Source organism: Thamnophis sirtalis, unplaced genomic scaffold, assembly GCF_051295495.1.
Source record: "Thamnophis sirtalis isolate CommonGarterSnake01/CBP01778 unplaced genomic scaffold, rThaSir2_p1.2 scaffold_3, whole genome shotgun sequence".
Taxonomy (NCBI): Eukaryota; Metazoa; Chordata; class Lepidosauria; order Squamata; family Natricidae; genus Thamnophis; species Thamnophis sirtalis.
The window spans coordinates 97,514,524-97,542,341 of NW_028261383.1; the positions used below are offsets into that span (position 1 = coordinate 97,514,524).

A 27,818-nucleotide genomic window follows, 5' to 3' on the forward strand; every position below is an offset into this window, starting at 1 on the left:
CAAGCAGGGCCTGAATCTCTACCATGGTCTTTCTATAAGAGGGAGGTGGAAAAGGAACCTTGCTATTTCACTCCTGCCCTTGAACATCAGGGGTGTTCAGTCATGGATGTCAACTCTTAGGTTTTTAATTAGACTTAACAATGAAGTACCAATCAAATGTCAGATTTGTTGCATTTGGTCCAATGGCAGAAAAGTTGGTTTTCTTAAAAACTAATAGGGCTTGCCACAAAATCTTTGTATAGTGTTGAAGCAGTCAGCACTGTTTATTTTAACATATTTCAAGACCTTCCCCTGCTTTTGTATTCACTGCTCCTGTCACATGACTTGTCATTTCATAGCCAATTGAAGAATATCATTCAATTCTTAAAGTGCTGCAGGTTTTCCAATTTCTTCTCCCTGTAGAAATATTTTTGAATTTCAGTAGACTTCTCATATCTTGCATTTTGCACATCAGACAATGCTAATACCACAAAAATTGGTCCTTATGGGAAAAAAAGACGGAACATCTAAGCAACAGGTGACAGGTTGCCATTAACTTTCTTTTTGAAAAGCTTAGCTGAACTTTAACATTTTCAAAGAAAGTCCATTTAGTCCTGTCTTCATAATGGATTTATTTGACAATAGCTCAAGATAGTAGAATGTGAGTTCATTATTTTTTTAAATTAAATTATTTGACTGTATGTTTCACAAATGCCACAGGAAAGCGCTTTAATACTACATTACAATAAAACAAATTTAGCAAAATAAAAACCAGCAATGTTTATTGAAGATGAACTCATCAAAGAAATATACACAAGCCACTCAATAGTCATTTAACTTTCTGACCCCCCAGGCACTGACACACCCTGAACAACAATAGCGCTTTGGTGCAACTGCTCAGACAACTATTGCTTGCCAGGAATGTCAAATTATTATCTCCTTTTTATGTTCAATTGATAAAGACAATATTTAGCTGCACAATCTTTTAAAATTTAGATGGAACCTGGCTTTTTGCTGAGGTGGATATTAATTTAACTTGTCTGTATGACTTTAGTCATATTTTTTAGTTTTTAAATTTATATTCATCATGTTGAGTACCATTTCCAAATAAAATGCAACGAAGGTACCCAAAGAGAGAAACATTTTCTAATGTCTTGGAGAATGCATTATAAACAAAAATATGAAATATAAAGTATTCTTAATCTATTAAATCTTTTGCAGATGTTTTACTCCTGGACTACTTCATTCATATTCATATGGATGACTTGGCTGGTACTCCCATAATTTACGCCCCTAAATTTTTGTCACTTTTCACACAGATGGAGGTCTGGCCCGAAGATGATCACGTTACCCTAATACAGTAGCTCTGTTTTTCACACTAACCACAGTGTTTCAGGAGCTCTACAGTGAATTCCACCTTGTACAGGTAATCCTCAACTTATGACCACAATTGAGCCCAAAATGTCCATTTTCTAAGCAAGGCAGTTAAATTGTCCCATTGTACAAAGTTTCTTGCCTCCGTTGCTAAGTGAATCACTATAGTTGTTAAGTTAGTACCTCAGCTGTTAAGTGAATCTGACTTCCCCATTGACTTTGCTGGTCAGAAGGTTGTAAAACATGATCACAAGAACCTGGGACACCGCAACCATTATAAATACATGCCAGTTGCCAAGCATCCAAATTTGGATCACTGACCATGGGGCTGCTGCAACAGCCTTAAGTGTGAAAAACTGCCTTTTTTCACTGCCGTAACTTTGAAGGGTTACTAAATGAAAGACTATAAGCCGAAGACTACCAGTAAACACAGGTGTGCATTGTCTGGAAAAAGAGTCAAATGCAAGGATGGAGACAATCGGGCCATGTATGTATCCAATCACGCCCCTAAAAAGTCCATCTTGGGGAGGGCTCCTCAAGAGATGCCCAGAGCATGGCACTTGGTTAACAGAATTGGAAGGGACCTTGTAGGTCATCTAGTCTAACCCCCCCCAGGCCAAGCAGGAGACCCTACACCATTTCTCCCACAACTTCTGAAGGCAAGCTGTTCCACTAGTTGATTGCTCTCATTGTCAGAAAATGTTCTCCTTATTTCTGGGTTGAATCTCTCCTTGACCAGTTTCCATTCATTGTTCCTTGTCTGGCCTTCAGGTGCTTTGGAAAACAGGTCCACCTCTCTGTGACAACCCCTCGAATATCGGAAGACTACCATGGTCCTCCTTCTCTTCACTAGACTAGCCAAGGCCCGTTCCTGCAACCGTTCTTCACCTATGTTTTTACCCTCCAGTCCCCTAATCATCTGGGTTGCTCTTTCTCTGCACTCTTTCTAAGACAATTCCCCCTTCGGATGGGAAAAGATCACCAGGCGGAACTAAGGAGATCTTGTGGGAGATCGTTTCCACCAACCTCTGCTGAGGTCCGGTGGGTTTTCCCCTTAAGACTGCTGAGTGGCTGAAAACGCCGAGCAGCGGAAGAACCTAAGAAAGAAGAGAAGGAGGAGGAGGTGGCGGCAGCAGCGCGTGACGGCTTGGAAGGGAGGGGAGGGGCCGGGCCTTCGGCAGCAGTAGCAGCAGGGAGTTCTCCGGGTGGCCGCTGCTGCCGCCGCCGCCTTCCTTCTCAAGCGTCAAACCCTCCTCCTCCAAGCCTAGCACCGGCAAGGACCTCGGGGGACGGAAGCGTCATTAAGCCGTCCCCGACGGGCCTCCGCCCACTCCCTCAAAGTGCTCGCCGCCCCAGGCAGCTCCCCTCCTCCTTCTTGGCCCTCGCTCGGTTCTTCCCCCAGAGCTATGGCGGCGGCCGAGCCCGGCAGTAACGGCGGCGGCGGCGGCCGATACCAGCAGGTGAGGAAGAAGCGGCTCGCAACTGGGCAAGGCGGCTCACGCGAGAGCCGCGGTCCCTTAGGCCGCGGCGGGGTGTGTTGGGGCGAGGGGGGTGTTGTGAGGCGGCGAAAGGCGCTTTGAAAAGCTCCCTTCGGCTTAGAAGCCAGGAAGCCTTCAACGCTTCAGTCGTGTCCTTCCCCCGCCCCCTCCCCGATAAGATATGTTTTCTCTCTCTCGTTGCTTCCATTTTGGCCTCTTGATTTCTAAGGCAACTCTAACGTTTCCTCCCCCCCCCAACTTTTAAATCGCGCATCCGGTTTCCCTCCCCTTTTACTTGGTGTGTTAAGTTTTGAAGGCCAAAGGGGAGAGAGAGAGAATATGCTTCCCCCACCCACCCCCAACCATCTGCTTACTCCCTTCGGAAACACGACGATAAAGGCAATTTTATTTCTCTTCCCCCAGCCTTTGGTGTAAGATTTGATCGTAGAAAAAAAAGATGAAAACGCCTGTCCTAAATAAACGGCGTTCTCGGTTTGTGCATCCGTGGCCGGTTTGGTTACTGACCGACTCCATATTGTAAGGATGGATGATTTAAGATTAGGGTGTTACGCAGTAGAAGTATCATAAGCCCTGGTGATTTAAAGCCAGCGGTGAAAGGAGAAGAGGTTCGTCCGTTTGGCCTTATAAATTCTTCATCCTGTATAGATGGAGAATTTAATGGGCGCTGATTGTGAGTGTGAAGGCAAGCTAGTCCTTGTGCTAGTAGTTGTGCTAGCTGGAGTAATTAATTGCCGTAAGGATATGATGGAGGTAGCAAATTGTTGGGAGACCTAATTCTTAACATCTCTGGAGTTTCTCCCATATCCAAATAGTAAAACACTGAATTCCAGAACTCTTACATTTACAGATGTGAAATTCAAATTAAATAAGCCAGCTGGTTCCCCTGCCTTAACGGATTATCAGAAAAAATAGTATGTATTGAAATACAGCATTGGGTATTACAATTACTGTATGGTAATTGTATCAAAAATGAAGAATACATTCAGCTAAATACGTTAACGAAAGAACTGGGATCAGCGTTCTTAATCTAAATCTGGGATGGGAAAATTGTGGCCCACCAAGTGTTGCTAGACAATTGCCTGCATCTCATATCATTAGCATCATTTAATTGGATTTCAATTGTAGTTTCGGTATTCATTTGAAATTATTGTTCGCAAAGTCTTGTTATTACCGAAGGGTCTTTCAGGTTAGAACCCCAAGAGAATATCACATTGCCTTTTGAGATTTTGTAATTACGAAGTGTAATTAAATAGATGTCTCTTTGTTTAGCTGATAGTTTTGGAGGGTTTAAAGCTGATATGTACATATTGCAAGATTAGGTACAGAACTAATTTGCTGATTTGAAAACTCTCATTTCAGTTTGGACCCTGAATCCAATTTTTTAAATATTACACTTAACATAATCATTTGAAGTTAGTTGTAATTTTTTGTTCTTTATTTTTTTAAAAGACATTTCACGAAAGTTAGTGCTTCTGAATGAAAGACCTGCCAAATTTCTGAAAAATAAATGTAGACTATAGTACTTCTTGGCTTTTATTTTTTATTTTTTAAAAAGAGAAATGTGTTTTTTAATTTCTTGATAAACTGAAAGGAATCTCTGCAAGTAGAAACTACTGTGGGGCTTAAGCCTGCTAAATTTCAAATAAGTATATTTAGGTTTTATTGAACAGAATGCCATTTTATATTAATTTTTTTTTTAAATCCATACCTTTAATTTTAATTGGAAACATACTGAAAAATATTCAGTCGAAATAACACATTGTTTGGTTCTTTACAGCAGGGATGTCAAACTCATGTCATCATGGCGTTGTCATGTAGCATATTGTGACTTTTCCCCCCTTTGCTAAACCAGATGTGGGTGTGTCCAGTATGTGACACATTGGTCCATGGGCTGAGAGTTTGACAGCCGTGCTTTAGAGGGTTCTTATTTAATTTTGTCTGTTTTGGAGAAATCCTGTGTCAATGTTAAAAGTTCCCAAATTGTTTTAAAGTCAATTTAATTCAGGTTGAGATTTAGTCAAAGGTCAACTGCTATTGATTACGGGTAGTCCTTGACTTATAATTGATTGCACAACAGCAGTGGATTTGCTTCATGATCATGGTGTTCACTTTACAACCACTGAGTTCACTTAACTGTCACAAAAAGGTCAAATTGAGCATAGTCTCACGGTGACTCATTTAACAACTCACAAACATGGTTTAGATTTCAATTATCATTGTAAGTTGAGAACCAGCTAATACTGAGACATGTCCAACATGTTTTTATGTAACAATACAGAACTAGTTAACTGTTGCTTTCTTTAGAGCTTTTTATTTATTTAAAAAATATCATTGTAGTCTACCAGATTTGACCTTGCTTATTTTAGCCAAGGTTGGCTAGATGCTAACCTAGCTATGACAAAACCATGATTTAAAACATGCTTGCTGACATAGAAATCAAAGAGATTTATGGCTTAAAAGGGAACTATGTTGGTGAGAAATCATGGAGAAATGATATGTTAAGTCATTTGTATGGAAATCTTGATGTTTCATTTCTTCATATATTTATTTGTTCTGTCTTGTATGCCTCTCTAGTTATAATGACTCTTGAGAAACTAACAACTATTGGCAGGGTATCATTAAGAAAGCTTGATTATGGGGTCCTTGCAAATTACAATTCCTTGGTAGAGGAACTCTTAGCAAATCTCCCCCTCCATGAATCATCCTGGGATAGATGGTGTCAGAAATATCCAATATCTGAACCATGTGAGGTTTAAAGGTGACAACTGACACCTTGAATTGCATTCATATGTTAATAGATAAAGCAGATCCCATATTAGTGATGTTAGATGGGCTAATCTAGACCTAGCCATAATACCCTGGGTCATCACATAATGAACAACTGAAACTTCCAGATGGGCCTTAATGATAACTCCATGTACAAACATTAGTGTATAATGGTCTAGACAACAAAGGCATGAATGGCCATCAACAAAGTCTCTTTCAGAAATGATAGACACCAATTGCAGAAAGGACTCCCTCACCATATTTTTTATCCAATGTTTAAGTAGAAGTTGCAAGTCCAGAAAACAGATTTGGCACCAGTTCTTTCTGCAAGAATGTAAACATCCAGGATTGTTTCTGGAATCAATGGACTTTTGAATCCATAATTATTTTATCTTTGTTTGAAGTTACTGTACTTCGTAAAATTGACGTGTATTGTTTTTTAACTGAGGGTAGTGGGAATTTTTTTGAAGGGTTAGTGAGCTTAGATGGTTCCTAAATTTCCTTATATATTTATATGTAGTTGAGGACTAAGGTAATATGTATTGGGACTGAACTGCAAATATAATTAAGTTTATGGTAGTGAAGCTGAATGAAAGCATTAGCTTCAGTTATGTTCACAGTTGTGGGTCTACTTTCCATTTAACTTTTTATAATTCTGAAAATATTTTTGGAAATTATGTATTAATAAAAAATGTATACTTCATAGGAATTTAGGCAAATATTTTTTGGATTCAATAACTGTGGGGCTATAAAAACAGCTTTATTGTGATGAGGCCTGGAATAATGCTGTTTTAGAACAATAGCTGCGCATGGTTCCCAAACAATAGAATTTGTTGGGAAAAAAACCTGAGGTACTATTTATGTGATATATAGCACAATATTACATACAAATAGTCCTTGACTTATGAGCATAATGGGCCCTACCCATTACACTTTTAAGTTGTGATAGTCATAAAGTGGGTCACCATGTCACAAGACTCATTTTGCAACCTTTTTTGTGGCGGTTGTTAAACAAATGCTGTAGTTATTAAGCAAACTGACTGTTTTCTATGGGATGATGTTGCTGAAAACGAAGTAAATGCTAGTTTAGGGCAAAGACATCATAAATCGCAGACACATGATCATGGGACTCTGTAAATGGCCATAAATGCAGGCTGGTTACTGAGACCCCAAAATGAAGTCATGTTGAGGTGGAAGGCATATAAGTAAATGTTGACTATTGGGGGAACCCTGGCCGGTAGAATTTTGGAACCAAGTTGTAAGTACATTTTGGGGGAGGGTGTCCAGTATAATTTTGAATGGTTGTTAAGTTATGCATTCAGAAATATGTCCTGTTATTCTAAGGGACTTATACTCATGTTAGGTTGCAGTTGTTTTGTAGTTTTATTTTAAAATCATTAGACTAGTTGTTAAGAGTTGGTTTGCACGATCATCTAAAAATGCATTTGTCCCATTTTCAAAATGGGATTCTTTGTTATCTTGTCTGTTTCTTGGCCAACATCTTGAAGGCAGAAGTTTTTTTTATTAGATTTTGATGTTATTCTTTGAACACATGATAATTAATGACATAATTTACGTACCATATAGTTTCCTTTGTCTAGCAAAATCCTAAATGATAAAATGTTCATATTTTTGGAGAAGAAATTTTATTGATTTTTTTTTAAAATATGATTTTTTAAAATCCATATTTAGTACCCTTTGTATATGTAATTAGCACAACATATACCTAAAGATATATATTTTCAAAATGATGATGGTTGCAAACCTAATATTACATTGGTTCTTTTTGTGGAATTTATTCTTTTTAGATATTTTCTGCAAAATATCTAAAAGTGTTTGGATTGGCACCTAAATTTTATAAATATGTTTTTGTTGAATTCTGAGAGACAGCCTCAAACCTATGTTGCAGCAGAGCATGTAAAGATGCACATATGAGAGGAGTTGGATGCACTTTTATGCCTTCTACAAAATAAAATCTCTAATCCTTTTACCCATAATTTCACTGTATTTTCCTCACAGCTCCTGGGAAGAAGCTGTTCAGTAAAATGTCTTACCATTAGTTCCTTTTCTACAGATAAAGTATCTTTGATGCTAATGCTACAAAACATTGCCACATAGTTCAGCTTCCATTAATGCATGGTGAAGCAGATAATCTACAAGTGGAAAAATATTCAACATCATCATTCCTTTTCCCAGGAATGGTCATTCAAGTCACTACAAGAATTAGGAATATAGTACTCTGAGAAATTTCATCTGATGGATCTGATTTGGAGGAGTGTAAAAGTACCAGTCAGAAGCCCAAATCTACACAAACACACTGGGGAGGGGGGGAGATTCTTTTTAAAGCCTTATCCCTATTTTTCCCCAAGTTCTTACAGTATTTAATGATCTGCCTGACATTCTGTTCCCACTCACCTTCAGCCATTTATCAGCTATTCTTGTTGAGCTGTTATTACTCTGCCAATTCTGCTGGTTCCACAAGTTCCTTTCTGGAACTGCTGTTACCTCTGGACTCAGCTTTGGTGCCTTAGGCTCTTTCTGGATTATATTATTATTCCTTTTTCAATTTTTTTGTTCCTCATCTCTTTGTTTCTATTGTCTTCCCTCTTCAACTTTTCCTTATTGCTACTACTATTTATTTTCCTCAAAAAGTTTTTTCCAGCCAGATGTGTGTGAGTATTTTGCAGAGCTACTAAGCCAAGTAAAGGAAGGGCAGGCCCCTTAAAAGATAATGAGTAGGTAGAAATAAAGGCAGTTTTTTGGCATGCTCCTTTGTCTCATACCTGTCTAATTGCTTGATATCAATGTTCATGGGTCCACTATGAAGAAACAAGAGTGGTTTGTGTGAGAGGATGCCAAGGAAGAAACCACTGTTTTCCAGCAAGCGCATTGCTGCTTCACTCAAGTTTTCCAGACACCACTACATGATTCAATAGACTATTACAACATAATTTTGTGGACAGAAGTAAAAATGGAACTATTTAATAAGAAACATGTTTGGAGAAAATCTCAGCAAAAGAACTTAATCTTGACTCTGGAAAGACATCATGTTTGAGACTGCAAAGATCTGGATGGCTTACAGTCACTAAAGGAACACTAGATTATGTATTGTATCATTAAATTCTGCATAAAATAGCAGAACAACTGACTGTGACCTGAAGCTTAAAGTAATGTAATCATGCAACGTGATAGTGATCTAACAAAGAAATAGAAATTAAAGTCTGGTAAAAACAGATCGCTTTTCCTCTGAGCCGAGATGGCGCAGTGGTTAGAGTGCAGCACTGCAGGCTACTTCAGCTGACTGCAGTTCGGCTGTTCAAATCTCACCGGCTCAGGGTTGACTCAGCCTTCCATCCTTCCGAGGTGGGTAAAATGAGGATCCGGATTGTTGGGGGCAATATGCTGACTCTCTGTAAACCGCTTAGAGAGTGCTGAAAGCCCTATGAAGCGGTATATAAGTCTAACTGCTATTGCTACTGCTATTGAAGGTACCAGCCACAGTTGCCAAGAAAACTATGATGACACCAAAAAACTAGTCCATGGCAGCTCAACTGGGAAGCTCATCATTGATTCCTATAGATTGCTCCAGTGATATCTTTGTTCTGAATCTGCTGAAAAAAAGAGACTGCCTAATGAGCTGTGCCTCTCACTGAAGGCAATGGTCATTGCTGCATAATTACCAGAACTTCCTGCAAAGTTTTAGAACTGCCTTTTGTTAATTCAGCAAAGAGGACAACACTAAATCAGGAGATTTATAAGCTAAAGCAAAGGTATTGCAGGGTATGTTACTTCCTGTTGGATTTTCAGTTATAGGCCAGAAATGTGGAATAGGAGGACTTGCTGATGAACTGAGAGATGTTAATAAGATACAGCAAGCTGGGTAATCTGGAAGAACTGTTCCAGCATTGTGTGATCATTGCTGGATGATTGGAGGAGTTGAGCACAGAGGAAAGAATAAGTGGAGGAGGTTTTATTCTTTCTTCACCACTAATGTTCTCCCTCTTGGGCACCAATTCCAGAGAATCCATGCAAATAGGAGAAATAAAGAAATCATGTCTGCAACAGATAAGGATTAGAGAGGAAAGATTTTGGTTGTGTTTGTGCTGTGGAGCCCAAACACCTAGTGAAGACTTGTCACAGGCTCCTCTCACAAGATCTTGGCAACTATTAGGAATAGCTCAGACAACTGACAATAGGTAAATACATTTTATTATCCATGCTATTCTTTTTACGCTTTCACGCTTAGAAATATAACTCCACTATTTTAGATTCTGATGAGATCACAGTGCAAGAGCTTAAATTGTCTACACAATTACTAGAGAAACCTATACTTGTGGAAAAGATTGACCAGCAAGCACCCCAACTGGCCCTGTGTCTGCAATGTGTGACACCTTTGCTACATCCACTTTTGGAATGCCCTCTTGAACCTGTTATACAATTGAATTCATTTGCCATCTAATTATCTGTCATAAAATGGAAATTTAAAAAGGTGAATCAATACCTGAGGTGCTGTGTCTGATATCAGCAGGACAACCAAACTGAATTTGCCTGTAACGTCTCACTATATACCTCCAAGTTACATTTCCCTTTTAATCAATTTATTGCTACCAACCCCACATCTTGCCCTCCAGAATTGCAGCATCTACTGTTATGCATGCTTTCGACATTCTACAGGAGAGGCAGACTGCTCAGCTCCTCTTAAAGGAACAGATTTGGCCAAGACTGTATACAGATGTATTGCAGATACATACAAGCAAGGGGTGCCAAGCTTCTGGTGGTTGATTTAGTTTGGCTTCCTACAAGGTTTTTACATTCTGCATTACCATCAAAATCTGGAATTTTTTTTAGATTTATTGGTCTCTTCCCAGTTACCCAGAAAATTAACCCATTGGCCTTTCATTTGCAATTGTCTGCTTCACTGAAGGTTTATCTGGTCTTCTGTTAGTCACTGTTCATTTGTGAGGCGCCTCTGTGCCTTGCATTCAAAATCTCTGTTTGGGGGCAGGGAGGTAGAGAGTGTGAAATGGAATATATTATAGATTCTAGATATAGCAGAGGCTTTAGGAGTATCTTAGTCATTGGGCATCCATTTCCATCTGAAATTTCCACATAAACCATATTTTTAAAAGTGTTGCCACTACCAATACACAATTATCGCTAGGATGAAGATGATTCCTTACTTTCTGATGCAATTATGATAAACTCTCCAAATTTATCTGTACAAAAAAAAGGAGGGGGGATATTTTCCAATTGTCTGATTCTGAGTAACAGGACTTACTTGTTGATCTTGGAGAGCTGCCAAGTAAGGTTGGGAGAATGAGTCTGTAGATATTTCCCTTAGCAACCTACCAGAACCTTCTTTGAACCCAGGAGGGAAAACTGATGGGGGAGTAATTGTACAGGGATTTGTAGATAACCTTAAGATGGAATGCAATAACTTTTAAGCTAACAACTCAGACTGGGAAAGAAGAAGGGTTAAGAAAGTAACTCAATATAAGCCTGCCTTGCTTATATGTGGTATAAAAAAGCACAGAGAAAAAACTCAAATTTTTAAGGTTTTGTTATTATGGCCTATTATCAATAATATAGAGTTCCAGTGGTACTTGTGTTGCCTGTTTCCCAAATTGACCTACCTTAAAGGGCTGACCTCAGTGCTGTGTTCTTCCATAAGGATGGCAGAAGGTGGTATCCATAAACTGGAGAGAATTACTGTATTCTTTAGCAAGTGCTACATAATGTGTTCATATACAACTTTGCCTTAAGCATATCTAAACATAAAGATAAATGTTTATGTAAATTGAGGTGTGTGTGTGTAATGCAATGTTACCATAATCCTCTCTTTCACACTGCTGCTAGAAATCTTGAAGATTTCCCCTGTGTTACCATAGCAACAGGATGAATTTGAGGAGTGGTAACAGCAGTCAGTAAGCTCATATGTATTGCCATCTGGTGACTGAGCAGTTTTTGCTCCACTGAATTAAGCTACATAGTTACAGTTTAATAATAGAAACATATGTTCCATATTCCAGTTTTTCTATGCTGATTAGAAAGCAATGCTTTTGTGTAAATTTAGATCTTGCAGTCTTGTTCCTAATAACAAACAATTGTGGATGATTTATTGATTGTTTGAAAGGGTATGTGGGACACAGATAGAAATATCTGTTAAGATTTAGAATACTTGCATTAATAATTTGAAAATACATGGAAAAAAATATAAATTAGGAGTCCCATATTCACGAATTATTTATATGTTAGCCCCAGTAAATCCTAATTTTACATGTGTTATTCATATACTTGTTCAGTATCTTTCTCAAACACCCAACTGTATATAGATTTTAAGAACTTTTCAGCAGAGCAAAAAGCATACAAGAAAGGCTGGTTTACTTTGCTATCTCAATGCTATTTAGCTGTGAACTAAAATGTTTAATAAAAATAAAAGTATGTTAAGGAAAAAAGTTACTAAGAATTAATAGCTTGATTTTAAAAAAGTGATTTATATCTCTCTTAGAGGGAGGATTGAAAAAATTATATATTTTTAAAACATTTATTGATTTTTTTAAAATGATGAAACATTTAATTAAAGAAAAAAATCTTCTCAGTTGCAGAACGAGGAGGAACCTGTTGAAAATCTGCCAGTTGTAAATGATTTTCCACCACCTTACAGCAGCATTTCTGGAGAGAATTCAGGTAAAAACTTGGAAGTCTGGTATTGGAATAACTTTCTTGATGATTGGAGGTGCAGCAAAATGTTGTGTGAACAATCAAAATTTACAGGAAAAATAAGTGACTGATAAATCTATCCTTATTAAATAGTCCTTATTTTACATTGCAAAAGAAACAGGCAAATAATGCTAATTATGAAAGCTAGGAAACTTACTTTTCTGTAAGTAATTCTATAGTATGTTGCATTGTTGACTATGAAGCCATACCTCCCAACTGTAGGTTAAGAAGGGAGAGTATGTGGAATATAATTCTTTCTCCTTCTAGTGCTGCTTAAATAATAGTTTCACAACATCAAGAGATCACAACTCTATATTTGTAGAAATCAACTGATTTGCCATATGCTATATTTTGAATTATTGAGTTGCTACTTGCAGCAGGTGGGGGCAGTTGCAAAATTCCTGCGGTTAGTCATAAAGGTGGGTGGATTGCCCAAATTCGAATCATGTAATCACACGGGTACTGCAGTGGCTACAACTTCGGATACAGATCATAAGTCCCTTCATTCAGTATCGTCGTGGTTGCAAATGGTTGCTTAACAAATGGTTGTAAGTCAAGGGTTATCTATAAAAAGTCCCAAATCATCTATGTTTATAGTTAGCTAGAAATATACTTGAATGTAGCATTATATTAATAGGATAAATTAAATACCACAATATGGTTCTAAATAACATGTGATTCTTCTTTATTTGACAACTTTCTATTTTGCACATGTAGTCCCTCCATTTCCTTAATCCTGTGAACTAAAATACTGTAGTCCAAAGATAGGTGACTGGTATCACTCATTTATGCATGTGTTAAACATGCATAAAAGTTAAAACTTTTATGTGCCACCTATCCAGAGGTGGGCTGCACTTTCTTTAATAAAGGGTTCGCTGGTTGGGAGCTCACGTGTGCGCTTCACTCGCATGCACCCCTTTCGGAGAGAAACAGCGCTTCAAACAGGCTCCTAATCAGCTCAGGCAGCTCCGGTGAGAACAGCAAGGCCATACAAAACGCAGTGGGCCAGCCAACAAACCAGAAAGTGAGCTATAAATGAATAGCATAGAACATAGGTGGGCGGGTCCAGCCAACGATCAGAACTAAGGGTTGGCCTGAACCCTTGTGATCATGCAGTAGCCCCCCACTGCACCTATCTGCAAAACATCCTTAGGTAGTAGATAAAATTAATGAGCCTTTTGCCTTAGTGACGTCTTGGTTTCCATAATCTTAGTCTGATGTTTTATTTATAAGTATAATCTTTATTGTCATTGTACCTAAATACAACAAAATTGGTTTTAAACTCACTGGTGCAAAATTATAACAGAAACGAAAAAAGAAAGAAAAAGAAAAAAAACTAGCGTGTACAAACAATGGCTTTTATGACTCATGGTTAATTTGATCTTGGTTTAGAAATGCCCATTATTATGACTGAAAGCCAGTGAAAAAGCTTTATTGTATTGTTTGTTTTGTCCCCAATCGCTGTTCTTGTCCTTACTTACAAATTTACCCCTTTCAGCAGTTTGGGTCAATCTGATTTGAGAAGGGATTGTTCTCCACAATTATTTATACTGCACTGTTATCCCTCAGTCTTTCCCAAAGTGGTGCTTCCAGATTTCTTGACCTAATAACTCTGGGAGTAACTCATTGGGAGGCCATTATATTGGAGGAATATATTTATTCAGAAGTACACCCACTCCAAGAATATAATGGATTTTGTCATTAGAATTAGGATTAGGATTTATTTCATTTATATGCCGCCCTTTTCCCCGAAGGGGACTCAGGGCGGCTCACAACTCAGTCAAGGGAAAGGAGGTACAAACAGGGGATAAAAAAGACAAACAAACAATACAGAATTTAAAACACACAACAACCATACCATTCGAGAAGGGGGAGCAGAAGCTCTTTAGCCCCAGGCCTGCCGGAACAGCCAGGTCTTAAGGGCTTTGCGGAAGGCCTGGAGGGTGGTGAGGGTTCGAATCTCCACGGAGAGTTCGTTTCAGAGGGTCGGAGCAGCCACAGAGAAGGCTCTCCTCCGGGTAGTCGCCAGTCGGCATTGGCCGGCGGATGGAATTCGGAGGAGGCCTAATCTGTGGGATTTCATCGGTCTATTGGAGGTGATTAATGAGTTTTGTAATTTGCCACTTTTCTGAAGATAAAAAGTTGGAAGTGTTGACTTTTCCACTCATAACATAGTTCAGTTTGCAAATGTTAATAATAAATTAACCATCTTATCTCTCCTGCCTGCCAGCATATTTTGACTACAAAGATGAAGCTGGGTTCCCTAAACCTCCTTCATATAATGTAGCTACAACTCTACCTACTTATGATGAAGCAGAGAGAACTAAGGTGGAAGCTACTATTCCCTTAGTTCCTGGAAGGGTAAGTGTGTTTTGATTCTTTGAAAACGTATCAAAACATAATGAAAAAGTAAATTTGTTGATGTCAGTGCTGTCAATACCCTAAGGAGTGACTATAAGCTAAGTTTGCTGATTTAATTAGATAAATAACAGGAATAATGTATCAATTTGTGCAGTTTTAGGAAATATAGGTAACATGTTAAAATGCTTTTAAGTATAAGTATAATCTTTATTGTCATTGTACACTTAAATACAACAAAATTGGTTTTAACCTCACTGGTGCAAAATTATAGCAGAAACGGAAAAAAGAAAGAAAAAGAAAAAACTAGCATGGAGTGATTGTGGTTGTATTTAAAAGTCTGACAGCCCAAGGATATAAACTATCTTTAAACCTCTTTGTTCGGCTGGCTATATACTTTGATGTCTTCTGCCCGATGGCACTCACTTCAAATCCCAGGGTATAGTTAATAAGATTGCTATGTTTACTTTTGTATTGTCCTATTTGTACATTAGATACAGTTCACTTAGGTCTTTCTTTTTAAATTTCCCTTTAATTATGGTATTTCACTCATGTGTGTATATGAAATATTTCTCATTCCTTAGTGATTTACACTGAAGTAGAAGATAGGTGTGCTTTGTTACTAAAACTCTTGTGTCTCTAACCTTTAACTGGGCAAAATGGTGCATCATAGAGCAACAATTTTTGAACAAAGATGCCTCAATGGAATAATTTATAGAGTGCGCCCCAAATCCAGAACCTGTGACTACCATGGAATTGAAATTTGGCAAATTTTATAAAATATGGCATTAAAAATTCTAGTACAATCAGTTTATGATATAATAAAAATGTCATAAAACCTTCCCTGTCCTGATGTTTGACTGCTATATGGTTCCCCATGGGCTGCTTTCAAGGCAGATTATCTCCCTGAATTTTTAAGAACATTAAAAGTTCTGCCATTGTTGAAGACATTGAATAATCTGGTAAGAAAAATCTCTGATTTTCACAAGTTTTCTAGTTTATTCTCTTTAAGGAAAGGTGACGTATTGTTCTTGTGAACCAGACTTTTCCTAATCAGTTTGTTCATTTATGCCACAGGATGAAGAGTTTGTGACACGGGATGACTTTGATGATTCCGACCAACTGAGGATAGGAAATGATGGCATTTTTATGCTGACTTTCTTCAGTGAGTCTTTTAACAAAGTACTTTTAACAATTGAAATTGAAATAACATTTGATTTTCATATTTTATAAGGCCATCTAGATAATAGAAATATTGTCTTCTGTACTGTTACAGAGATTGCACATATGGAGCTGATAATTTTTTTAATAGCAATGACTTCCACTTTCATCACGAGTGTAAATAAGTTTAGTAACTTCTCTTAAAATGCAACAAATGACCTTCCCCTCCATATTTCACATCTTATTATAAATAAATCCTTGAAGCCTCATTGTTTCAGTCTGTTGTTTCATCACCAAAAGCCCATTAATGGTTAATAGAGAGAACAACATATCTATTTTAGGTTTGATCAAATAAACGAACTTCCTTTTACTTTTAACAATCTTGATCTTCAGTCAAGAAATAATGACCTAGAACTTGATTTCTTTTCATCTTTTCTTTGTCCCTTCTCACAAAATTCTTCAGAGCTTTAATAAGCCTCTGTAAATTCAGTACGGAAAAATAATCCATGTCACTCTCCTGGTTAATTATTTATACATCCTTTTTAATTATTAAGTCATGAGTGGGTTTCTTCTGAATATCCAGTGTGGCATCTTTTTTGTAGACTGTCACTTTCGAAATCACTTTCAGATCAGTCTCAATTTTGTCAAGTAAAACTTGTTCCTTTTTCATAACATCTTTTACAACCCAATTTATTAATAGAAACGGACACTCTTAAAGTTAATGTCTGGGCCCATTGTTCAAAAATATCCTTCCGTAAGTTCAGTGTTAAAATATTTTGCTTTAGTCCGTACTGGTAAGTCAAATGTTTTTCTCCTTAAATTATAATCTTTAGTTCTTTCTGGTTCTTGCCAGTGTCCAACCTTGAAGATCTCAACCTTATCATTAAAAAAATAAAATAAAATAAAAAGTGTTTTTCTACAGAAAGGATTCTTCTAAAATCCCATTTCAAATCCATCTGGATCCTTAGTCTGTAAATTTTCAAAATTTCTAAAACAATTTCTAAAAATGATTAGAAAAGGAAGTATGTGAACTTAGTTTCTTTAAAAACGTCAACTGGTTTGAACAAGATGGCTATTCTTTTGTCTCCCAGAGCTGTATACTTGTTGGAAACTGCTGTCTTGCAATCTCCTTGCAAGAAGAAACCATCTGAGCATTTGTCTGCAATCTCAAGTCCTCTCTCTGTCTGTAGAGGAATTATGAGCAGCTAGTCTACTCGTTTGCTCTTCTCTCCACCAGTCTCCAGTTCCACTTTCAGCTGAGTTGTCTTCAGTTTGCTGTTTTCCCCCTTGAAGTCCCAGAGCTGATCATTTTTGACCCAAGAAAAGTCTTGCGTCCATTACCTTTTTTAATACAAATTTAAAAAGTAGTACAAGATATAATGATAAGTTATGTTATAGCATAAGGATGCTATAGACAGCAGTGCTAATTTAGGAATGTGATACAGTGTATGATACCTCTTTATTTTAGGGGCCTTGAAGTGGACATTTTACAAAAATTGAAGAGAAACCTAAATACTTCCACAAATGATCATAAGTACAACTCCACTGAATTATTACATGCAAGTTCCTTCTACTTTAGCACCTTGCTTCCATGGTGGTTGATGAGATTTCTTTGGGAAGCTCAAAATCGGGCATGAAGGCAGTTTCCTTTTCTCTTCCTACCTCTTCAGATGCTGAGAGGCCTTCTGACTACTAGTCATCTATAGATTGCCTTTGTCAGGAGAGTTTTCTTTCTATAACTTTTCATATTAGTCTTTTTTAATTACCTTCCCAAATTCTTCAGGGTGACCTGGTAGTAGCGATTTTTTTTAATTACAGTATGACCATCATCAATAATTAGAACAAAATTAAATCCATTATTTGGCATTAAGACATTTTCTTTGTTCTGCTTTTTTAGTGGCATTCCTTTTCAACTGGATTGGATTCTTCCTCTCTTTCTGCTTGACTACCTCAGCAGCAGGAAGATATGGGGCTATTTCTGGATTTGGTCTCTCTCTCATTAAGTGGATTCTGATTGTCAGGGTAAGTTACAGCATGGAAAAAGAAGTTATCACAAGTCGATGTGTTTGATACAGAGTTTAGTCTCCTTGTGAAAGTTTTAGAAAATTAATGAAGACAAACTATTCATTGTATTTAGGAAATACAGTATAATAGGTTCTGTTTGAGTTCTGTGATCAGTTATGTGGGGTCCTTAATAAACATTTTGCCTGCTAATTTGTTCAGACTTCTTTCAACTATTTACTGTTTTAGCTGAATATTTTTTTATATTTTTCATATTTTATGTGCAGCATTTGGATACATGTTAGAAACCCATTTGCTCTTGATTAGGCACTCTGCAATTAAGAGGAGGCAATATGAGTTTGTTAAAAGCAAATCATGCAGCATTTATCTTTTTTTCTTTTTTGATAAAGTTACTACTTTAGTACATCAGGGAAATGCCACAGACATAATTATCTGGACCTCAAATATTCTTTCTTTCCCTCTTCCTTTCAAGAAATTGAATTGCTAGGAATTGAATCTAAAATAACCTGTGTAGAAGACATAGGATTTGCCATTAATTTATATATATATCTATATATGTGGATTTCCCATATGTACTTACATGGTTCTCTTCTACTGGTAGGCTTCCCAAAGGAGCACACAAAATAATGAAATGTTTGAAAAACTAAATTGGATAATATAAAATACAAGTTATATATAGAAATTTTCCTTAAGAACAGTTGAAGGCAAAATAGTTCTTAACTTTGATACCATCTCTCTATTAAACAGTATTTTACAAAATTGTCTTTAAATATAATTCAGTTTTCCATTTTTGAGAAAAGACAAATCATTAAAAATCTAAGCTTAATTTCAGAGAACATAACTAAGAACTACGAAATAGATACTTTTTAAAGAATAGACTAGAATAACAGAGTTGGAAGGGACCTTGGAGATCTTCTAATCCAACCCTCTGCTTAGGCAGGAAACCCTATACCAATTTAGATAAATGGTTTTCCAGTCTCCATGCAAAACTGGAAAATAATGCAGTTGCTACAAGAGTTTCATTAACTTTTATGAGTCAGTTTCTTAGAATAGGGACCATGTGTTTTTACCTTTTCAATTCAATCCAATAGATTGGACATGCTTCAACCAAAAAGTGTCAACAGGCAGGAACTAGAAGATAGGCTTTTTCTGCTGTATTCCCTGCGTTATGGAATATTCTCCTCTTGGAAATTAGAATAGATTAGAATAGCCCCTGTTGGCTTTTCACAAAGCTTTAAAACCCTGGCTGTGTACTGAGGCCTGCAGCTCAGGTGTTAAGGGCCCTGTTCCTTGGCTTTACTGTTAGTTGGTTCACTATCTCGGTTGCAGTGTGTATTTATTTTTGGCTGTTTTTATTGTTTCATTGTTTTTAATTGTTTTAACATTAATTTTAGAATTATAAACCACTCAGAATCACTTGGTTGAGTTGTGTGGCTATAGAAATTGAATGACTGCATAAACAAATCAATATCCAAAGTACTTCTGAATCATTGCAAAGTGTATAGAGCCCAAGAATTAGACATGACACGGATTGGTGCAAGAGGCAAACATATTTGTGCATCAAAACTTTGATAACAAAAGGAATCATTTGTATTTGAGGAAAAATATGCAGAATGCCTAATGTTTTCCAAGAGCAGATTTTCCTCATCATTCACTTCAGCAGTAAAGTACGTCGTGCTTGCTCTGTTTTTACAACAAAGAGTAAATTATTGCTGTTATTTTTATAGAATCAAGCAGTGGCTGTCTTATATTCACTTCTACTAAGAAAGTATCAGTGAAAGTACTTTACAACTGCTGAGTCCTAAAGGATTTCTTCCCAGAACTATTAATAGTAGCTCAATAAATAATTGTAAATGTGCAGCAGTTATTTTAATGCTAAACCATTCCTGCTTTGAAGGATTTAGCAATTGTTCTACTTAGTTAGCAACTATGGTAATTAGCAATGTGAAAAATCCCACAAATGCTTAACATCTTAATACATTCCTCATTTTTTGTTTTTAATTTTTAGTTCTCTACCTATTTCCCTGGCTATTTTGATGGGCAATACTGGCTGTGGTGGGTGTTCCTTGTATTAGGTAAGTGGGTTTCAGTAAATTTATTTTAATGTTAGTTGTTGATTTTAATTATTTTACCTTTAATTGTAAACTAATTTTTTTTTTCATAAAATAACTTTTCTATTAGCTTTTTGACTTAACCTAATTTTTAACTTTAATTCATTATTTGAGAAAAGTCTAAGAATGTAGGGCTCTTTTTAGGGATTTAATATAAAGGTATCCTGCCACCTAGTGGAGATGTCATTAGTTGCATATTTAAAAAAATCTTGTCTGACTCTTGCATTGGCCAAATGCTAATCCTGTAGCTTAACCAGATAGAACATGTGTCAAAGATAACATGTAAAGGGAAGACTCAGATTGGTAAAATTTCTTCAGAATGTTTCAAGATTATTTGGAACCACTAAAACACAGGTTTAGATAAATACATACCACAAATTAAAAGAGACATTAACTATTTCCAAAGGATAATGGTGTAGTTAAGTAGTACCAAGAAAATGATAAATAATGCTTTCTTTAACAAAGGCATTGTAACAGAAAAGAAAAAACTACTCTACTTCTCTGAGTAGAAAAAACTACTCAGAATAATGGAAGCCAGTATCAATCAAACCCATATTTAGAAGTATCCCTTCTTTATTGCAGTCGTTACACAAGTTGAAATTTTCCTAGAGAAGGCAGTTTTGATTATATTAATCTAAGTTTTAATTAGTTTCATTAAGTGATTGTTGCTGATGATTGATTGATGTGTTTTTACATTTGTGAAAAAATGTAACAGCTTTATGACCATTACATTGTACTAATGTTACATTTTTTACATTTTTTATGGTGGTTAAGTGAACGCTGTGGGCATGAAGTGAACACTATGGTTGTTATGCTGTGTTTTTGCTGAAAACCAGAAGTGCCATTTGAATAAAACGCAGTAAGGGGCACTAACTATCACAACTTCGGGGCCAGATCATAAATTCCTTTTCAGATTGGTTGTAATTTCAAACATTTGCTAAGCAACTGGTTATAAGTTGAGAACTACCTGTATTTTGAATTTACCAGTACTTTAAAATAGTTTTTAAAGGCCAAGGGGGCTAAATATGGAACATTCTCTCATGGCTCCATTTCAGCCTTTGAACATGAATGATTTATGTATACAGGTAGACCTCGACTTACAACAGTTCATTTAGTGACCGTTCAAAGTTACAATGGCACTGATCAAAGTGACATGACCATTTTTCACAGTTACGACCTTTGCAGCATCCCCATAGTCATGTGATTAAAATTCAGATGCTTGACAACTGACTCATATTGCTGTGTCCCAAGGTCACGTAAACACCTTTTGTGACCTTCTGATAAGTAAAGTCAAGGGGGGAACCTGATTCACTTAACAACTATGGCAAGAAAGGTCATAAAATGGGGCAAAACCTACTTAACAAATGTCTCATTTAACAATATAAATTTTGGGCTCAATTATGGTTGTAAGCCGAGGACTACCTGTAGTTACATTATTTTTTTTAACATTAATCTTAATCTTTATAATATTATTTGTAATACTATTTGTAATTGTAGACACTATTGGGAAACAATTCTTTAGTATTGGAGTTCTTGCCAAACATATGCATTAACAATAAAATGCCAAATGAGCATGTAGACACAATATTGCATACTGGGATAAACAAAACTGTAAATAATTGATTTCACAGAGCATTGAAACCTTCCAAATATTGTTTGTTGCTTTTGCTATAAGAAGTAGCCTGGCTGTCCTTGTAAAAAATAAATATGTTGATTAAATGTTCAGCTAATTGGAAGTTTGTTTCATGTTGGTTTAAGTAAAGAAATGACATGTCTTTAAAGGTTAGGAATCACAAATATAATCAAAACAATAAGGGATATAATAATTATTAGAGGATTGTATTTGTCAATGAATGCATAGATTTTAGATCTACACGATCCTAAGAATTATAGATAAAATCTCACCCTTAGAGCTTCCCCATCTTGTTGCTCTTTCTCTGACTGCATTTCAACACTTTTAAGCTGTAACTCTTAAACTGGTTGACTGGGCTGCCTAAGACAAGAGAATGAATAAACCTATGGTTTAGTACCCTAAGCACAGTCTGTAACTGTAAGGAAATATAGATTGGATATTAAATGGTTTTTTCCCCCTGATTTAGAACTCTTCTGTATATTTTAGTAATGTGGCTTTGAACCTGAGGTGAATATTGACTGGTTCAGTATAATGTTTAGAAGCAAAAATTAAAACCAATGTTTACTGTTCAACTTCAACTGAAGTTTGCTTTTCTCTTTGTTGAATAAAATAACAATCCCATGGTTAATAAACCAAAGTTTCCACTTGTATACATATCTTTTATTCTTTAGAAATAACTGTAGCCTTCTTGAACTTAAGTTACTGTTTCTTAAATAGCTCACACTTAAGTGCTGAAGTTTTATAAATTTCCACACAAACCACCCAATAATTCCTTCTGGTCCAGTTGACACTTTGCCACTTCAGCCTTCTCCAATCTCTAGCCCCTCTTGTAGAAATCTCACTAAGAGGGGCTCCAGTTTTATATTCTTTGAGTGACAAATCATTCAATTATATATAGTATTTCTAATGTATATAGTAGCCTTAATATAACAAACTATATACATCATTTCTAGACAGAGTTTTTACAGTTTAACTGTCTCACTTCTTATTTTCCTGTTTCCACTTTCATGTGCTCATGCTTTATAAAGCTCCAGTACTTTCACTTATTAGGCTTCATTTTAGTTTAGGGACCCAACTCGTTCCTGAGCTTTTTGAAATTCTAACACCTTTATCAAGCTCTCCCTGCTGACATTTGGTTGGTCATTTCCAAACATAGCAATCTTCCACCAACTAGTTTCCTCTGGAGATCTCTCTTTATGATCGTGTTTGTTCCTATTGGGTTCTCAACTATAGATTTTTCCCATAACTATTCTTTGATACACACATTAGCTTCATCCACACAGCACAAAGTACAGGAAGTCCTTGACTTACAACAGTTCATTTAGTGACTGTTCAAAGTTATAGCGGCACTGAAAAAAATGACTTATTATGGTTTTTCACACTTCCAACTTCTGCAGCGTCCCCATGGCTGCATGACCAAAATTCACGTACTTGGCAACTGACTCATAGTTACAATTGTTGCAGTGTCCCATGGTCATGTGATCACTTCTGACCAGCAAAGTCAATGGGGAAGCCAGATTCACTTAATTACTAACTAACTAACTTAGTCTTACTAACTTCAGTGATTTACCTAACAACTATGACAAGAAAGGTCATGAAATGGAGCAAAACTCATTTAACAAATGTCTCACTTAGCAACAGAAATTTTGGACTCAATTGTGATTGTCAGTTGAGGACTATCTATACAATTCAAGAAATGTCCAAGAGTCTCCCTTGCCTAAGGGAATTTCAGTTTGTTTAGTTTCATTAAAGACTGGACGTATCAGTTCCTAACTATCTTCATTAAGATGAAAGCTTCATGTCTTTGTGACAGCTGGGATTATTTTGGCAGAGTGGGGGGAATCTTGGGATTACTTTGCAACTCTGTCCAAATCAGGGATTTTATCCTGCCAACCTCTTTTCCTTTTCATCTCTTCCCTTTTGCTGAGAATTGCTTACCTGACAACAATCCTCGTTTGAAGATTGAATTACCAGAAAATCACTTGACTTGCTCAATATTTGACCTCATACCACAATAAGGAATGTAACAAATTAAGGAAAACCATAACAAATTAGAAACTGATTGTTAGGCCCTTGAACAAACAGTGCTTTTTGGATCAAAGAGAAGCAATGTGTTTACATAAAAATATTCTGTGCTTTTTCTATAGGATTTCTTCTGTTTCTCAGAGGATTTATCAATTATGCAAAGGTTCGGAAGATGCCAGAAACATTTTCTACACTCCCTAGGACAAGAGTTCTCTTTATTTACTAAAGGTAATATACTTCAATAAAGTTTGCTAATTTCTGGTGTGTGTGTGTTTGTGTATATAGACACATGTTAAAAAAAAATACTAGAAAATTTCACATTTCACTGTTATTTATAAAATCAATTTATATTATTTGTTGCATTTGTTTTCTTTTTTGTATTATCACAAAATACATTTTTGTAATTCAGTCATATTGAGTGCTAAAAGAAAATTTCAAATTGCTTTAGGAAGATGTGTTTCCTGACCTATACACACAACTTCTTTTGCCAAATAGATGTTCACTATTGAATTAGAAAGCAATATCAAAACTCAGGGAAGAAAAACACCATCATGAGAGAGGCTATATAAACAAATGCAGTTGGCATTAGCCACCTTAAGACACTGGAACTAGAGAAGGGTTTTTTTTAAATTTAAACTGTGGCTAGGATATCTTTAATCCTTTATTAGTGATTTGGCATCTCCTATAGCCTCCTGACTAGGAGGAATTCCCACTGAATTACAATTTTCCTCACTTCTATGTTTCTTTCAATAAAAAATGGGTTTGGCTGGCAGGCCATTGCTGTTTATTTTCTACTGACATCAGGTTTAGGTTTATTAGATTTATATGCCGCCCTTCTCCCAAGGACTCAGGGCGGCGTACAACATTAAAAGAAACACATACTACAAAAGTTTAAAAAAAATTAAATAGAATATCCCAAACCCAATTAAAATTGACAATGACATTTTTTTAAAAAAATTCAAATTAAAATTAACAGTGATCAATAATTTATTTTGTTTTGTTCACGCCAGGCTGGCTTGCTGGAAAAGCCAACTTTTTAGGGCGCGTCGGAAGGACCGGAGGTCGGGGATTATACGAAGCTCCGGGGGCAGCTCATTCCAGAGGGAAGGCGCTCCCACAGAGAAGGCTCTCCCCCTGGGGGTCACTAGCCGACACTGTCTGGCCGACGGCACCCTAAGGAGACCAACTCTGTGGGATCGCACTGGACGATGGGAGGCTACTGGTGGCAGTAGGTGGTCTCGCAGGTACCCTGGGCCTAAGCCATGGAGCACTTTAAAGGTCATAATTAGTACCTTGAATCGCACCCGGAAGACAACCGGCAACCAGTGCAGGCCGCCTAAAAGGGGGGTAACATGGGAGCAACTAAGTGCCCCCATGATAACCCGTGCAGCCGCATTCTGGACCAGTTGAAGCTTCCGGCTGCTCTTCAAGGGCAGCCCCATGTAGAGAGCGTTACAGTAGTCCAGGCAAGAATGGACGAGGGCATGAGTGACTGTGCACAGAGCACAAACTATTTGTTTCTCTGAATGTAGATTTAGTGTATTTTTAGCCCATCTTCTTTATTTTTATAAATAATTCAAGGCACTGATTGTGTCTAACACTCCTTCTGCCTCCTATTTTCCCCACTACAATTCTGTGAGTAGGTTGGACTGAAAAAGAACGACTGACCCAAAGCCACACAGCTTGATTTCATGCTCAAAGTGGGCTTCAAGCTCAATCTCCTGGTTTCTAGGCCAACACTTAACAACTACATCAGGCACTTTCTGATGTAGTTTATATAGGGTGCAAAAATGGCAGCCACATAATTTTGCATCTACCCAGTTTTTAATTTGATATTTACAAAAAGGGACTCGTTCAGAGTTTATGGATTTAGAGAGTGCCTGAAATTTTCTAGCCTACCAAATTAAAATTTAGTAGGCAACAAAATGTATATATTTATTTATTAAAAGTGCTTGATGTGGTTAAATTGGGCAAATTTATGCAACTTACAAAGCAATAGCTGTATTGTCCAACAAGTGGAAGTATTCATAATCAAATTTGAAGCAACTTCCAGATGTGCAGAAAAAGCAGTCCAAAAAGGATGCTTACAAACAATGTGCAGAACCTACTTGCTTGAAGCTCCTAACACAATTATTATCCCAAGCCAGTGTTTTGCAGTCAGTGTGCATGGAACTAATGCAATTTTTATTATAGTTAGCTATTAACTAAATTTATTAACTAAATTATAGCTATTAATTATGTTTACTATACAGTTATCTTATTCCTTGAGATTAAACTAAATAATTTAGCAATCTTTAATTTGTTCATATTTGAACATGAATACAGGAGTTATAATGATGAACAAGATTGTAGATTGCCTCTTCTCATTACTTGCATTTTATTGTGCTTTTTATTTTGAGTATTCTTTATAAATTGATACATGCAAATAAAAAAACAAATTTTCATACAGAGTTGCAGACTGTACTCAAGATATCAAGTTATTTGCTCTATCGATCTGATTACGCTAAGACAGAGGAAGTCGCCCATAGCCTCCCCCCGCCCCCATTTATGAACCTCCACTGTCTATTTTAATATGATCCAATAATATGCTATTGCTGTCTTAAATACAGTTTGTCTAAACTTTTGAAGAAGATAGTATGACTGTCTATAGAATATAGAGCTGCACTGAACAATTACGGTATAGAGTAACCACTCGGTGCTGTGACTGAATGGTTAAGACGCTGGTCTTGTCAACCAGAAGGTTGGCAGTTCAAGACCGAAGCACCGTGTGATGGAGTGAGCTCCGGTTCCTGCCCCAGCTTCTGCTAACTTACCAGTTTGAAAGCTATGCAAATGTGAGTAGACAAATAGGTATCACTTTGATGGGAAGGTAACAGCGTTCTGTGCACCTCAGTATATAGTCATGCCTGCCAAATGAGCATGGAAGCATCTTTCAACAATGCTGGTACTTCAGCTGTGAATCGATGAGTTGGACACAATTGGACAGGGAAACCTTTACCTTTAGAATGAGTTTGGCCAGTGTCTTCTAAAAGCTTGACATCAAACACAAATTGTGTCAAACATACATGTATTCAGCTATTAAAATGAAACAACAGAATGAAGAATGTAAAAACAATCAAGGAGACAAACACTTGGGAATTATTCTGCTACCTCCAATAATTCGTCTATGTAAAATGTTTCCTTGGTTATACTTAACTTGTTTTATGACCATTCTTCCCTGTGCTATCATTTTGCTTTTTTCAGACTGAAGTCTTTTGGCAACATTTTCCTGCTTTAAATGAATCCTCCCTCAATTAATATATGGACATCTGCAGGAAATGAATCAAGACTCTGAACACCCACAAAAGAACAAAAGTAATTAATCACCTGCTTAAAATAAATAAAGTTTTATTGGAAAAAAAGAAGCATTTCTTTCTATTTGTTTTTAGATGTAAAATTTTAATAGTACAATGCAAATTCCTGTAATCATTAAATCATTAGTGGCTAATGTTTGAAACAGCTCTTGCAATCAAGTCTGTGATGTTACTAATAATGCCTTATTTAGTATTTGTAGTCTTTTAAATAGCATGAGCTATTGCCCTGTAGCCAGAAGGGGTCAGTCTTGCTTTTTCCCCTCCTTAAAATGAGCTTGAAGTATACTCTCTTAGTGTAAGATACTGTAATAATGCTGGCCATTGTGAAGGGATGTTCTTGGATCTAGAAACTTGTTTTAATTGTATTTCTGCACATAATATGTATCTGTTATTAAATAAAATGATAACAACTTGGAAGTAAAGCGTACATGCACAATCTGAATGTTTTAAAGAATAACTGTGAGAGTATTGCTAAGAAGATGGTAGAGATATGTATTAATTTTTGGTAATATATGATAAGTCCTTTATACAATTGTACTATATCTATTTTGGCTTGGGATCCTTGCAGTATATGTTGGTAACGTAAAATTCAAATAGTTTGATACTGCCATGTGTAAAATCAGACAGTTATGTTTGATGATTTTAGAGGTCTTAAGATAGTCTCTCTACTAATTAACATTTCTTGTTTTTCTAATTTATGTTACAGTTAAATATAGTTTATTGTACATTTCTGTGATTTCTGCAAAGCAGTAATTCAGAATTCTATTGTGTTAAAACTGTAAATATAGCAGAATGTTAATAAATGTCACTTACATTA

At 36.5% G+C, this 27,818-nt stretch overlaps 1 protein-coding gene across 2 annotated transcripts; it reads left to right on the top strand.

The window, feature by feature from the left end:
* Positions 1 to 2,537: 2,537 nt before the first annotated feature.
* On the top strand, positions 2,538 to 27,818 carry NDFIP1 (Nedd4 family interacting protein 1). Of its 2 annotated transcripts, none has more exons than XM_014059664.2 (8): positions 2,538 to 2,813; positions 12,224 to 12,305; positions 14,569 to 14,699; positions 15,774 to 15,861; positions 17,755 to 17,879; positions 19,888 to 19,954; positions 23,771 to 23,876; positions 26,892 to 27,818. In XM_014059664.2, exons 1-7 carry the CDS (start codon positions 2,760 to 2,762, stop codon positions 23,872 to 23,874), a joined length of 651 nt encoding a protein of 216 aa, XP_013915139.2. In that variant the 5' UTR covers positions 2,538 to 2,759; the 3' UTR covers positions 23,875 to 23,876; positions 26,892 to 27,818. The 2 variants fall into 2 exon arrangements, with proteins under 2 accessions (XP_013915139.2, XP_013915138.2); XM_014059663.2 differs by having other exon boundaries at positions 2,539 to 2,813; positions 12,218 to 12,305.